General features: G+C 32.1%; 1 protein-coding gene across 1 annotated transcript in view; it reads left to right on the forward strand.

The window, feature by feature from the left end:
- The window catches only part of LOC143253728 (nucleolar protein 16), a 28,964-nt gene that overhangs the window by 13,774 nt on the left and 666 nt on the right, over positions 1 to 14,524 (forward strand). Inside the window, exons 2-4 of the mRNA XM_076508032.1 lie at positions 10,409 to 10,517; positions 11,402 to 11,465; positions 13,660 to 13,766. Of these exons, the coding sequence (XP_076364147.1) occupies positions 10,409 to 10,517; positions 11,402 to 11,465; positions 13,660 to 13,766 (280 nt within the window). The remainder of the gene's footprint in view (positions 1 to 10,408; positions 10,518 to 11,401; positions 11,466 to 13,659; positions 13,767 to 14,524) is intronic.

Raw genomic sequence — 14,524 nt, forward strand, 5'->3', positions numbered from 1 at the left:
GTAATAACTTTATTCACAAACATCTTACTTCTCTTGAGTCAAGCAACTATAATTTTCTGCTAAAAAATTATATATAATTAAGGAAATGCATGTTCACTGTCTAAGTCAGAAAATCTGCTTAAGCAAGAAATTTTACTCGGTCCCGTGCAATTCTGTCTTAGACAGGTTTTATTGTATTAGCGTCATGTCCCCTGAGAGTAATCAACTAATCAAAATCAGGGTTTCTTATTATTACTATTTTTTATTATTCCAACTATCCAAGTAATTAAAGATCATAGAAAGATTGTGTAAATCTGTAATGTGTTTAATGATCTGGAGGAATCGCTTCAGTATTTTAGAGAAAAAAATTAGACTATTATGTTTTTCCCATACTTTGAATTTCTTAAATTAAGTTTCAAATCCAAAAAGTTACATTACATCTTCTCACATAAACAGCTTTCCTTGTTTAGAATTGCCCTCTATATGCAAAATATTTATGTGCATGCTTCAAGCCTTAAGACTCTTACCCATCTGAAATTGAATAATTCTAATATGTCTCACATGCAAATTATCAAGTGAGAACTTTTCACAAATAATTATGAGTTGCACTAGCTTGATACATAACTTTCTCTCTTCACTTCTTGTTTGGCAGTAATTGTGTTATGTTTGTGCTCACTTCAAGTATTTTATTTTAATTTTTCTTCCATGTTTTTGTATAAATTTCTCTCAATAACTTTATTCTTTATTATGTAATAGTGATATTTGTATCTTGAGTTATTCTGAAGTGGAATTATTTTACATTCCTACCTGGTTATGGAACTTATTACAAAAACATTTTGTTTTTGTCAACACATTGGTGTTTGGTTTTTCATTTTTGCATTATTTATTCCATGTTGGTTCTTGAAGGTTGTATGCTTTTACCACATTTACATAGGCTAAAGATCGTGGTATTTCACAGGAAGGTTTTTTGCTTTTCCTTGTCAAATGATTGATCACCCAGTATACAGACTTGCCCAGGTCTCATCTCAAGCTTGGGGGTGTACATTCTTGAAATAAAGTCTGCTGACTTTGGAAAGATAAGACATTCTGCTGTTATGGTTTTTGAATAATTTTATTGGTAATTTATTGGTAGTTATTTGGTTCCATAACACTAGTTTCATTAGATTGATTAATGCTCATAGTTTAACAGATTAACAATTAGTCTTAATTGTATCTTTCCTCCTTTACCATTTACCTTTGGCCTAATATCATCTTTGTTATTTTAATATGACCTGTATTTCCCTATCTTACTTTTATATCAATCATAGAAATTGGAGAACATCTAGATGCAAGTGATCATTGCTCTATTAGGTTCAATGTTTTACTGTATATAGAAATAAGGACTAAAATCTGTTTTTGGTTACAAATATAAGAAAAACTCAAATTTTGAAGGAATTCAACCAGAATTATCTGTGGTAAAAGGGTAATTGAGTTTTTTGAAAATGCTTTAAATGTGGAACATTTTTAAATATTCAAGATAAACATATTTCTTATATAAAGGTAAAGGGTAGCTGTAAGTAAAAGGCCACATTGATTTACAAAGAGATTAAGAGATAAAGAAAAGCATAAAGAAATTAAAATTTAGTGGTATAACAGAAGATTTAGAAGAATATAAAAGATCAAGAAAGTTGGTGAAACAAGAAATTAGGACATCAAAAAGAATGTTGTCTGAAAATGTAAAAGTTAACAGTGAATATTTTAAAAAATGTATTAAGGGTAAACATAATGTTGGAATGGGAGTAGATTATGAGATAGCTGGGTTATTAAATTTTGGTTTTTATTAATGCAGATTTAAACAGTATTCCATGCCTTGAACAGTTGATAAATAATAATGAGATCAAACAGAATTACTGCAATAATTCTAAACATGTGAAGAAAAATTGGACAGTTTAAGAAAATATGGCTCGTGGGTCAGATAATATTTTCCCAAGATTTTTAAGGAGTTAGAGTGGATATGTGATCCACTTGATACTATTTTTTGTCAGTCCTTGAAGAATGGGCAGGTACCAGAGGACTAGAAGTTGGCTAATGTAACTCCTCTTTTCAAGGGAAGTTATAAACATTGTCTCTGTAATTATAGACCCATTGGTGTTATGTCAGTTGTGGGAAAAGCTTTGGAAAGACTGTTAAAAGATGCTTTAACAAGTTTAGAATTTTATTAGATAGGCAACATGGTTTTACTAAGGGAAAATATTTCCTTACAAATCGTTTTTGAGGCTTAACAATAACAGTGAGGAGAGTAGGACCAAGTGACACAAATATAAATATTAGCAAGGTAGGAGTCATCTTCAGCTGAGATAGTTTCACATTTCTAACAGGGTGGGTTAGCCTTTGAAATGGGTTACCTTTGGGTGTTTTAGATTCAGTAAATTTAAGTGCATTTAAGAAAAAGTTTAAATATGTGAATGATGAGGGCTGGTTTTAATTTTTTTTTACATTTTTAGGTATTTTAATTTAGTTTAAAGGATGGAATAGCTAAGATGGATCAGTAGATTCCATGTTTTGAAACGTTAGTTTATATTGTATTTTATTTCTTGCTTACATCATGTCTCATATACACACTTCCTTAACATTATACAATCACGTTTCTTTTTTATTCTTATTTGTTGTTCTTCCTATTCAAATTATTTTTTTTTAATAGTGCTTTTTTTTTTTTGTCTTTCATCATTTATACCTCTTACAATCAATTTTGTTTGTGAGGACACCTGGGGGTTTGGGTCCACCCTACCTGCTTAGTGTTGCTCGTCTTCCTCGTATAATGGCTAAACCCATTCTGTGACAACCTAGATTTTGTCAGTTTTTCCTCCTGTTTCTCCATTTCTTTTCCTGTGATTTTTCCCCCTTTCCTCCCTAATCTCATTGGGCTTAGATTTTGATTTGATTGGCTTTTTATTGAGTGTCTTCTTCCTATCGTCACTTCCTGGTGTCTTTGTTCCAATCATGCACTTTCCTTTTCCATTAATGTTTACCATGCCATCTGTTGAATGTACTTTATATGTCAAGCACTAAGTCTACATCTCATACATCTGCTATTTTGTATCTCAGGTAGCTGTTGCTTCTTTGTCAGGATACCATCATCCACCTGTTGCCATCTTTCATTTTTTCATGAGACTGTTGCTGGGTAAGTTACCATTTAGTGTATGTATGTGGATATACATACATACACACATTTTTCAAGGATATGCCCCTCTTTATGGATCCTGCTCTAGGGAAATGGTAGTTGTCCAGGTATACTTAAAACTATGAAATTATAATTTTGACTGCACAATGCATACTGTGGGATTGGGGTGTTCACAAGATTGCTTGCTTGTAAGTTTGTCTGTTGTGGGTCATACTTATTCATGGACTACATGGGTAAGTCTGAAGGTGACAGCTGCCATGCCATGCCTTGCACTGAATAAATTGTTGTGGTCTGTTTTTCAAAATGTGGTTTCATTGTCATCCATTGCACTTTTGAAGATGTCATTCATCCTGACTATTCACCATACTTTCTCACCTTCCTTTTCTTTTAGCAAAGTTTAAAGAGTCTTTGCCACTTTCAGTTCCTAGCTATTGGGGTGGCAGAATGTGGAAGCATTCTTCTGAATATATTAATGACACACACACACAGAGAGAGAGAGAGAGAGAAAGATGGACAAACAGGCATAAATGATTATAAAACCATTAAATTGAGAATAGAAGGCTAGTATTCTGCTGGTGTAGATGGCACAATATCTTCCACTATATATTGTGGGAGTGAGCTGTCAAAATGGAAGTTTGGATCTTTTATCCTACCTCTATGGTAGATGTCAATCCCCAGTGGCTAAATTATGGATTTGGAGCTGAAAGCTGAACTAATCAATGCAAGTACTAATAAAAATAGTAGTTCAATAAAATTTTGAATGTGAGTCAACAATTGAACTGTATGGAAAGGGTTAATTCATTTGTATTCTGTTAAAGCACATCTAGTTTAATTTGAAATGAGAAAATGGCCATAATGTCAAATAACTCAAAACCAGGACTGGAAAGGCCAACTTCAGGTGATTAACAATGATTTTCGAACTACTTGTTAGTCATTCTGGTGAATTATAATAATTAAAATTTTGCTACAAAAAGTCTCTTAAAACTTGTATTATTGTAGTTTTCTTTCTTACTACTGTAGACTAGATGTAAAAATTGTTTTTTATTCAAAAATTAAACTTTGTTTTGTTTTACCTTAATTTCTTTTTATGAATATTAATAACTTTAACGTTTTACTGGATGTTTGGCGCAGATAACCTCGTTGCTTTGCGCAATAAAATACCAAACCGACCAACCAATAGTAAGAATAAAATGCAAGTCTCTTTTTGTTTATTCGTTAACCATAGCTTGTGTTGTTATTACAGTCCAGCAACCATGTAAAATAATTTCAAAAATATACAGTTTTATTGAAATGGATTTTAAAATCTCTTTCAAGAAATCGGAAGTTTATGTGAATAAGTGTGTTGTATCTGAAATAGTTGAACAGACCATAAAATGCACTTGTGCTGCCTTACTCAATTGTTGCAAATACAAATATAATACAACTCCGAGTCTTGAATAGGTAACGAAGGAAACAATTGGAAATTTAACATGGTAGCAATGTGGACTGAGGAACTAAAAGGTTACAGTTTCTTGAAGGTGTCTTGGTGCTGTGGGGTGTTGGTTTGGTGACGTTTATTCAGTTAAAATGTCTTCTCTAATTTAACATTTCTAATGCTTGGCTCTTTATTTAAGATTACAATGCTTTATCATGAGTTCTTTTTTTGTTTTTCTATTCTGTATGGTGAATCTGGTTTTGGTGATATATACGTTATTTTGTAATTAACTTTGGTATTTTTGATACATGACTTTAGTTTAGGACCAGATTCTTGAGTGAATTTTAAGTCCACAGAAATTTGTTTGTCTACTTTGTAAAAATCCAAATGGTAAACTTTATTGTATAATTCCTTGTTTTTCTTCAGTATTTATTTTATTTGTGAGATGAGTTTAGTTTTTTGTGGTGGTGGTGGTTATAAAGTTTTTCAACAATAGAGGAAATTTGTTGGTGTTAACAGACTTAAAATTGTTTTAATATCTATATTTGTTTCAATTTAATATATATATGAAAATATATGTAACTTTGTTCTTAATTCAAAAATTAAACTTTTTGTTTTATCTTAATTTTTTATGAATTTAAATAATTTTACGTTAATTTTAACTTTTTAGCAGATGTTTGGTGCAGGTAACCTTGTTATTTTGCATCATGAGACACCAAATCAACCAACCATTTGCATTGCCAGTATTCAACTTGAAATAAGTACTTTGTATTCTTTAATGTTGAACTTCATTCTAAAATATCTTGTCTGATTATTAAGACTGCCAGAAGTCTTCTTAATAAGAAATGTTTCCAACAAAGTTGACTGTTTCATATTAGAAAATAGTACACTCCAAGAGATTATCCAAATAACACTGTACAACAATTTTTTTGAAACGTTTTGCTTCCTGAAACGTTTTTGCTGATTGTGACAGGTGCATGGTGGGTATGCACAAATATAGTTTTGGTTTTGCTTCATCACGTAGGAACTCTGAGAAATAGACAGTTAACTGTTTACCAGCAATAACATATTTAATTGCGTTTGTTTCTAATACACTATTAAGTTCAACAAAATTAAGTGTTTTGCTCCTGATTTTTGTTTGTATTCAATGTCCGGTGCATCACGTTGCAGTGTCCGACAGTAGTCAGCAAGCATTGATGGATTTCAGTTGCCCTGATATCGTTTTTCCATTGTAGCAATGTCCTGGTGAAACCTTTCATCCTGTTTGTCACTGACAGCACTGTGATTTGCAGGGAAGAAGTCCAAGTGTGAGTGGAGGAAATGAATCTTGAGTGACATGTTGTACTTCATTGTTTTGTATACTTTGAGAAGTTTGTCTACCAGCTGAATGTAATCTGGGGCTCTGTAATTGCCAAGAAAATTGTCAACAATGTCTTTGAAGGCTTTCCAGGCAATCTTTTCTGGCCCAACTAACAAATCTTCAAACAGCTTGTCATTCATAACATGTTTGATCTGAGGGCACACAAAAATGACCTCTTTGATTTTGGCTTCAGTTATTCTTGGGAACATCTGTCTTCAATAACGAAAACCTTCGCCTTCTTTGTTCATTGCTTTCACGAAATTCTTCATAAGTCCCAATTTTATGTGAAGAGGAGGCAAAAAGGCAGATTAGGGTATTCAACTGACTTCTTGTTTTTGGCAGAGAAACCAGACACATTTGTCAAATAGAAGTAATAGTCTATCCCATGGTCTTTCTGTTCTCGCCATATAATTGGGACAGCAAATGGCATTGTCTTTCGAGTGCCTCTGAGCCAAGCTCTCAGACAGACAGCACATGTTGCACAACAAATGTGAGGTGCCCATTTCTGGTCTTGATCACCAATTTTATAGCCAAAGTACAGATGATATGCTTTCATCACAAGAGCAGTCATTGAGTGTCTCTGGTGAACAAGTATATACTCGCCACAAATATAGTAGAATGTAACGCAGATGTTATGACATCGACGAGACATATGGACCGATGCCAATTGTCCTGTAAAACGTCTATCTAATTTACTTGTTATGGTTAGGGCTTGCACATAATCGGTAAAGTCATAATCGATTAATAATCGGAAAAAATTTTCATAATCGATTAATTGTTACCTCTCCATATTATTTATAAACGGCCGCCACGATTCTTGTAATGGATCACATTTTGCATCATAACTCTGGAAAGATATGCCCCACTGAAAAGTATAATATATTAAAGTAAAGCTCAGGATGTCGACAATCTAAAAAGTCATTAACAATCAGTGCAGTTACAGTATATTTTGGTGTAATTTTTCTGGTTTACTTTTTTCTGACTTTCACTGCATCAGCTGTTATTGTGGATATAATAACAATGGCTCATGACTATTTTTAAGTCAAAAATGGGCATGTGTTATAAATATATCAAAGCTACAACATAAGAATTTTATTAAAATTTTCTGTATATCACCAAACAAAAATTACAAAGATGCAAAAAAATACCCATGTATATTGACCATGTAGTAAACGAACAAAAGAAGAGTTCTAACTTCCAAATCCGACTATTAACAGGATTACAGATTTACAACATATTGACAAGTTTTAACTTTAATAAATTTTGTAGTTTTTTAAAAAAGAACTTGTTAAAAAACTTAAAACTATTTAGTGTTGATTCATGTCAGTACTCAATAAATCAATATTTATTCTTGAACAGATCCTTTAGGAAACACAAAGCATTGAAAGTTTCATTGGAGAGACTTGATCTTATCTTCGTAATAAAAAGACCTGCTGCAGAAAAACTTCTTTCTGCCTGAACGCTTGTGGCTTGTATACTTTTCATGTCATGGTATAACTTAAGGACATTCTCACTTCTTGTCCCAGTTGCTTTATATGATTTCAGCTCATCTTTCATAGTTATATTTTTTGAATCAACTCCCTCCAGTCCCTTGTCGAAAGTGTTCATAGCCTCCATATACTCCTTATAAAGTGAGACAGCTGAGTTCTCTTCATTTTTAACTTCATTTTCAGGCTCAACTGATTGGTCTTTATCCTCTGCGTTTTTCTCCTGCATGTTATGCAATCTTTCAAATGTATGCTCTCCAATTTTTTTTATATTTCCTTTTGTGCAATAAACAAAGTCATATCCTCATTGACTTATTAACCCAGGGTTGTGAAGGTAACAAAGAAGTGAAACAGCATCCCTTTGTCACCTGGGAGTGTATCTGTCTAAAAGATGCTTATACAATTGTTCAGCTACGAGATTTTCTTGGCTTTTGAGTTTAGACAATAAAAAATGAACTGAATTTTCAGCTTTTAGCAAGTTGTTTGCTTCAGAGCAAAGATTTTTCAGCATGATTTGGACAGGTTTCAGAGCATCAACAAGGTTGTCTAATGTTTTCCACTCATCATCAGTGATAGTTTCAACTGACCCAATAATTCTCAGAGCTTTGGGTACGCAAGCTTTAACCTTCACAAATCTTTCTATCATTATCAAAATACTGTCCCATCTTGTTTTACACTCAAGAGACAATTTCAGTTCTTTTCCAAATTCACCTTTAATGAAGTCCTGCAATTTTTCGTTTTTTAATGGTGACTTTCTAAAGAGTTTGCATATTTTTCTGACTTTGTCAATCACTTGTTGAAAATTTTCGTGAATCTTACCATCTGAATCATCAATATCCTTTATTTGTTCAAAAGTAAAACAGCTTTCACCATCTTCATTATTACTCTCTGTTTCATTGTCACTTGCAGCTTCTAAATTCTCATCTTCTTTCTCACCCTCATGTTCCTTGACCTCCTTCCTTTTTGCATATAATACATCACAAACTGCCAAGTGTATAGTGTGTGCGACACATTGCTGGTGAAAGGGGCTAATATCACTTCCAAATTTGACCATGACTGAAGCCCCATCTGTTGTACATCCGACAATATGATGGTTGAGGCTGAGACCAAAATCTTCAAGTTTCCTGGACACAATTTCTATTGTTCTAGCACTTGTTAAAGATCCACAGATTTTTGTTAATACTAGAGACCAGTGCTTTTCATCACTATGAACATTGATATTGATGTAGCGTCTGTTTTGAATTGACGTATATTCATCAAGGGTCAAGGAATATCTAGCACCAGACTCAACCTGGGCTTGAAAATAACTGCGTAATTCTTGCTTTTTCAGTAAAGCATAATTTACTACTATTTTTTTCACGCCTGAAACACTGGTTGGTACAGGTTTATCATATTTCTTTTTCTTGAGGCTTTCTTGTATAAAGTGACTAGATGCAATCTGTTTAAAGCTCAGCCCATCCAGACTAGCTAACCTCGCAATCTCTTCATCAATGTCAGGTTCCTTGATGAAACCATCCAATGGTCGTTGAACAGTGCCCTCAGTGTTAGGGTCAATACCATGCATCACACGTAGATGGTAAAACAAAGAAGTTGACCCACCAATACATTTCAACTCTTTAGTACATATTTTACATTTAGCACCAGCAGTATTTTTATCGAAGTGTTCCCAAACATTAGATTTCCTTTTTTTAGAACCTTTCCCCATTTTTGTGGTAAAAAAAGTGGTAAAACGCTATTTATTTAGTTCCGTCTGTTCAATATTTGGTGACAATGCGCAATATCATAGAAGCTATCGATTAAACCCGAGCCGAATTACTTGCACAGAATATATCTACGTCATCTGATTCACACATTTTTACGACTTTTAGTGAAAATAATCCCCTTTGGAACCTCACTTCAAAGTCATTTTTACAATGCTTTCAGAAGGTGACAACCATTTTTATCAATTTAGAACATTCCTTGAGCATATTTAATAATATAATGTCATAATATTATAAAAGAAATAATTATGAAAGAAGTAATTATGACGTAAATAATAGAATAATTAATCACGACGTAGCAACAGCGTAGTTTTCGAAGTTTTCCCCTATCAATAATATTTTATGATATAATTGGTATATTGCACACCAAATGCTTCCAATGTAAACTAAAATGCCTGAAAATACTTCGAAAAAGAAATATATAATTATGTACGTAACGCAGGGCAATAACTTTTTTTTTTTTTACCATCGAGTGACTCGATCTGCCATTATCGCTCATACAACTAGCTTAGCCGATTATTTGCGATTATAGAGACCGCTAACGGTTAAGCAGTAACAAGTGTTAACCGATTATTAATCGGTTATTTTTAACCGGGTGCAAGCCCTAGTTATGGTGCTACTGAGGCAATGCTATATTCTTAAACAATACGTACACACTATAAGGTCTATATAAGTTAGGTCTCTTACAGAAACAAAAATTTTGGACATAAATATAAGAAAAAAACATGACAAACTGAAAATTTTGATGAAATGGTACATGATCAGCAAATTTGGATGTGATTTTCATGATCAGCAGCCAAAAATCTACAAGGAACACCCAGCAGTGTTCAAGAAGCAAAAACTTTGTTGTGCAGTGTAATTAATATGAACAATAAAAACAAAAGTCCCAAAACAAGCCCCTCAAAGACATTAATAGCCATATTTTACAGTAAATCTCATCATCCATTTTTCTGCTACTTAAGTGATATTAATTTGAACATACTTTTCAGTTTGGTTAGCTCACTTTACAGAGTTGCCCACTTCTGTTGAAGGTTACATAAACTTGTATATCATAGTTTTAGAAATATCCGATAAACATTACGTCTTCTAGGATAAAATTGAACCGATAATTTAAACTAAAAAGGTTATTGAAATTTAAAACAATCATATTTTGTTTCAAGGGGTTTTAAATAATGTTTGTAAAAAAAAAAAAAGTCACATTTATGTTTTCATAAAGTGTTTTACTTCTTTGTCCTTTTTTTCATTCAGCCAACCAATAAGAGATGCTTGGAATTTCAGGAAGAGTGTGTATAGAAATTTAGAGGAAATGGGATTATCTGCAGATCCCAATGATGCTATGGAAGTTACAGTGAAACAGGTGAATATATAGTTCAAGTGTATATTTACTGTGAATTATACATGTATATATTCTATTACCAAATAATAATATATATCTACTTGTATACCATTGTTTTTATATAATACATACAGTCCTACGTTTTTCAAACCATTTTGTGACTTTTACATTTCTGTAGTATTGTATATACTTTTTATTTTCTAAATCTCTGTAAAATAGAAATAGTGTAAAAGGATGGCTAATTAAAGTTGTTTGGCTTCCAGTGTTGTGCTAGGGCCCACAACTTTACATATTTGTAAAAGATTGTGGAAAGTCTTGAAATTTAGTCTTTAATGTTCTAGATTTTAAAGGTATTAGAAACACCCAAATTAGTCATGAATACATCTTTTAAAAGAGTTGTATGTTATTGCCACATAGAAAAGAATTTAAAAATGCAAATAACCTAAAAGTACTTTTTAAATGAGCTCAGTATAAAATTTAGGATTCTATAATGATAATATTTATAATTCTCATCTTTGGCTTCTTTTCTATCCTTATTTAAAAATGATCTTAAATGTTCTTTGTACAAAATGTGCACTATGTCAGTTATAGTATCTGTAATTAAGCACAAAACTAAACAGGAGGCTGTCAATTATAAAATGGCATATTTCAAATTATTAACGATCTTATGCTGATTTTTTTTCTTGCTCTTGTAATCAAAAAATAAATTCTATGTTAATGGATATTAAGATGCATTTTGATGTTTTTCTTAATGATCAAACAGGTATTAATAGTAAGTTTTTCACTTGTAAATTGGTTTTTAAGCAGTACTGACTTACTGTACCTAATTAAAAATACAAATGTAAATGTTTTTTAATTTGTGAGCCAAAAATTTTACTTTGGGTTCAATATTGTTATTTTTGTAGAGAAAAACTGGCCCTGTAGAAAACACTGGAAAGAAAAGACCAACAATAGGACATGTTGTAAAAGGTATGTGTTTTTTGTTTACAGTATTTAAGTAGTGGGCATAACAGCTTAGTTACTTTCTACTTTACATTGCTGTTTCCATCTGGTTACAGTTCAAGTGTCATCCATTTCTCTTCTGTTTCTCATAATCTTCTACAACTTTTAAACTGGAATTGATGAGAGAATTTCCAGGTTTATGGTGTTATTGTTTAAAGATTCTAAGGTTCATAGTACCTACAGATTTTATGCTAGCTATCTATGCACAGTTGTGGAGAAGATGATGATTATTCATTCTATTTGAATTCTTAAATCAGACAACCTTCTGTCAACACATTTTGTGTTTTCCACAAGCAACAGTCCACTGTGAGCAATCTGAGTTTACTAGTATTATCTATCAGTCAGGTGAGTCCTTTTAATAATTGGGCACTTTGTTTCTTTTTATCTTAAGAAAACTTGTACTATTAATGCACAAAGGTTCAGCATATAACAGACCTCCCTTTGTAATGGTTGCATGACCTTTCACTCATTTTCATCTGTAACTTTTTTTGCATAGAGATCATTTGAGATGTCTGTGGAACATATATACTGATTCTTCTTTCACTATACTGATTCTTCTTTCAACAGTTATGAATAGAGTAGGAGTATGTCACACTTTTAGCATTCAAACCAGTGAAACTGCTGAACAACTTCCTCACAGAATTGTAAACTTATGGCTATCAGATTTCCTGAAAGTAATCAAATATGAGATATATTCTGCAACTATGAACATCTGTCAATAAATTGCATAACAGAACTACTGCAGGTGGTTTTAAATTCAGTCAGATAAACTGTGTATGCACTTACTAATCAGTGATGATGAGAAAACCCACTTGTAGAGAAAAATATATATGTAAAAACAGCTGGTTTGGGTTGAGAAAATATTTATGTAGAGGGGCGAACAACATTTGACCTTCTTCAGTCATCGTCAGGTTCACAAAGAAAGAAAGAGGTAACTGACTGATAGCTGACCACATATTTGAAGGGGGTTGTGTAACTGAGTGTAGGAATGTAGAGGGTGTGCTTAGATGTTTGAATATATATTTTTAATATAGGTATAAAGATGTTCCTTTGTATTGGTTTATTTTGGGCTTGAGTTGTTGTATAAGTAAGGCTTCTTAAATTTTGCGTTTTTTTGTTTCTGTATTTAGTATTTGAGTATTTTCTATGGTCATGTTGTATTTATTTGATTTGCAGTGTTCGAAAACGTGTGAAGGTGACATTTTGTGTTTGAATCTGGTTCCATTTTTCTACTTGTTTTTCCAATATAGAAGTTGTGGAGGTTATCACATTATATTTTATAAATAATGTTGGTGTGATGTTTGTCAGTGTAGTATTTACATAGACCTTAGTTTTGTGCTGGGTTTTTGAATAAATTTGGTATTAACTGGAATGTCATATTTTGTTACCAGTTTTTTCTAAATGTTGGTTATTTGTCTGCTGATGTCGGGAATATATGGTATGCAGCAGTATATGGTTTCGTGATTTTTTTAATTTGTGAGATATATTTACTTTTGTTAGTTAATTTTGCTTTTTGTCTTGGTTTGTGCATATAATGTTTTCTACAGTTTGTGGAGGAAACTTGATTAAGTATTGTTTTATTGTGTATAATTCGTCATTAATTTTTTTCTAGTGAGCATAATTTTGTGGCTGTGTTTATTTGGTTTCTTGATATGTTGAGTTTTTGTTTTCTTTCATGTGCTGAGACCAAAGGAATGTGTATAGTCCAGTATGGGTGATTTTTCAGTGGATTTCTGTTTTAAATTGTGTTGAGGTTCTTGTAATTTTGAGGTTAAGAAATGATATTTGGTTGATTGCTTCCTGTTCATATGTGAAGTTAATGTTGGGATGTATGGAGTTAATGTGATTGAAAAAATTGTGTGTTCTGTGTATATGAATCCCATATGCAGTGTATGGATACTAGGATCTTACAAAACTTACATTAACTACCTGAACTGAATTTGAATATTTATTGCTTAGCTTGCTTCATGTTACCACTGTGATTGTTATGATTAGTTTATCTTGATATAATTATTTCTATCTGGTAAAACAGATTATTTCAAGTTACAAGTTATCAGTCTATACCTTCACCAAAAAATGTTTAAGATTAAGACCACAATCTAGAATATTTGAATACGTGATATTTCTAATATTCAAATATGAATTTCGTGCTATTTTTCAGATCTAGAAAAAGAAGTAACTGTACCAAGGGATAAAGGTTTGAGGTTACCTAAAGATGTAGTTGTGTTTTGTACATATATGCTTGACAAATATGGTGATGATTATAAAGTAAGTATCAGTGTTATTATTCAGTTTGTCTTCTTACCCTTTAATGGATATTTCCAAATATTGGAAAAAAATTATAGCATTGAATTGTAACAAACTTGAGTCATTATTTACATACATAGAACTGAAATAAACGGTTGTAACGAGTAGTAAGTAAAACACATCAGGTTAACCTGAAGGTGACCTAAAAAGGTCGAAACATTTTATTCTTTATTTTAATACTCATACCAGATGTCTTGAGAATTCCTTTTAAGTAGAATTTTCCTAATTGTAGTACTTCAGCTGTGAAGTTTGATACATTTCCCACAAGTCTTTAGACGTGATAAGTTATTATCTTGTGTACAGAAATATTCAGTAATAGTAAATAAAACCCTTAGCCGTAAAGTCAGGGTTTTTGTAAGAGAGTACTTGCATTATGTAATGTGAATAAAGAACATGTTACACGGGTGTTAGACTTGCCACCCATAAGGAACTAAATTTTTTGGTAACTTTCAGTAGTTACCATAAACAGAGCATATTCTTATATTCTGTAATGGGTGTAATATTAGAATTTAAAGCTTTTTTTCATGCAAATAATAATGAATGGGCAGGTACTTATTGTAAATATTTGGATAAACTTAAGTTAAATAAAGGTCTTGTCATTATTAAAGGAATATTTCTTAGACTTGTCCTTTTGGCATTTGTTTAATTAAAGTAATAATGAAATCTGATGTGTAGGTAGGTCTTGGTTGCCACTAACAAATGAATTTCGTGTAGAGACA

Source organism: Tachypleus tridentatus, chromosome 6 (assembly GCF_004210375.1).
Source record: "Tachypleus tridentatus isolate NWPU-2018 chromosome 6, ASM421037v1, whole genome shotgun sequence".
Lineage (NCBI taxonomy): Eukaryota > Metazoa > Arthropoda > Merostomata > Xiphosura > Limulidae > Tachypleus > Tachypleus tridentatus.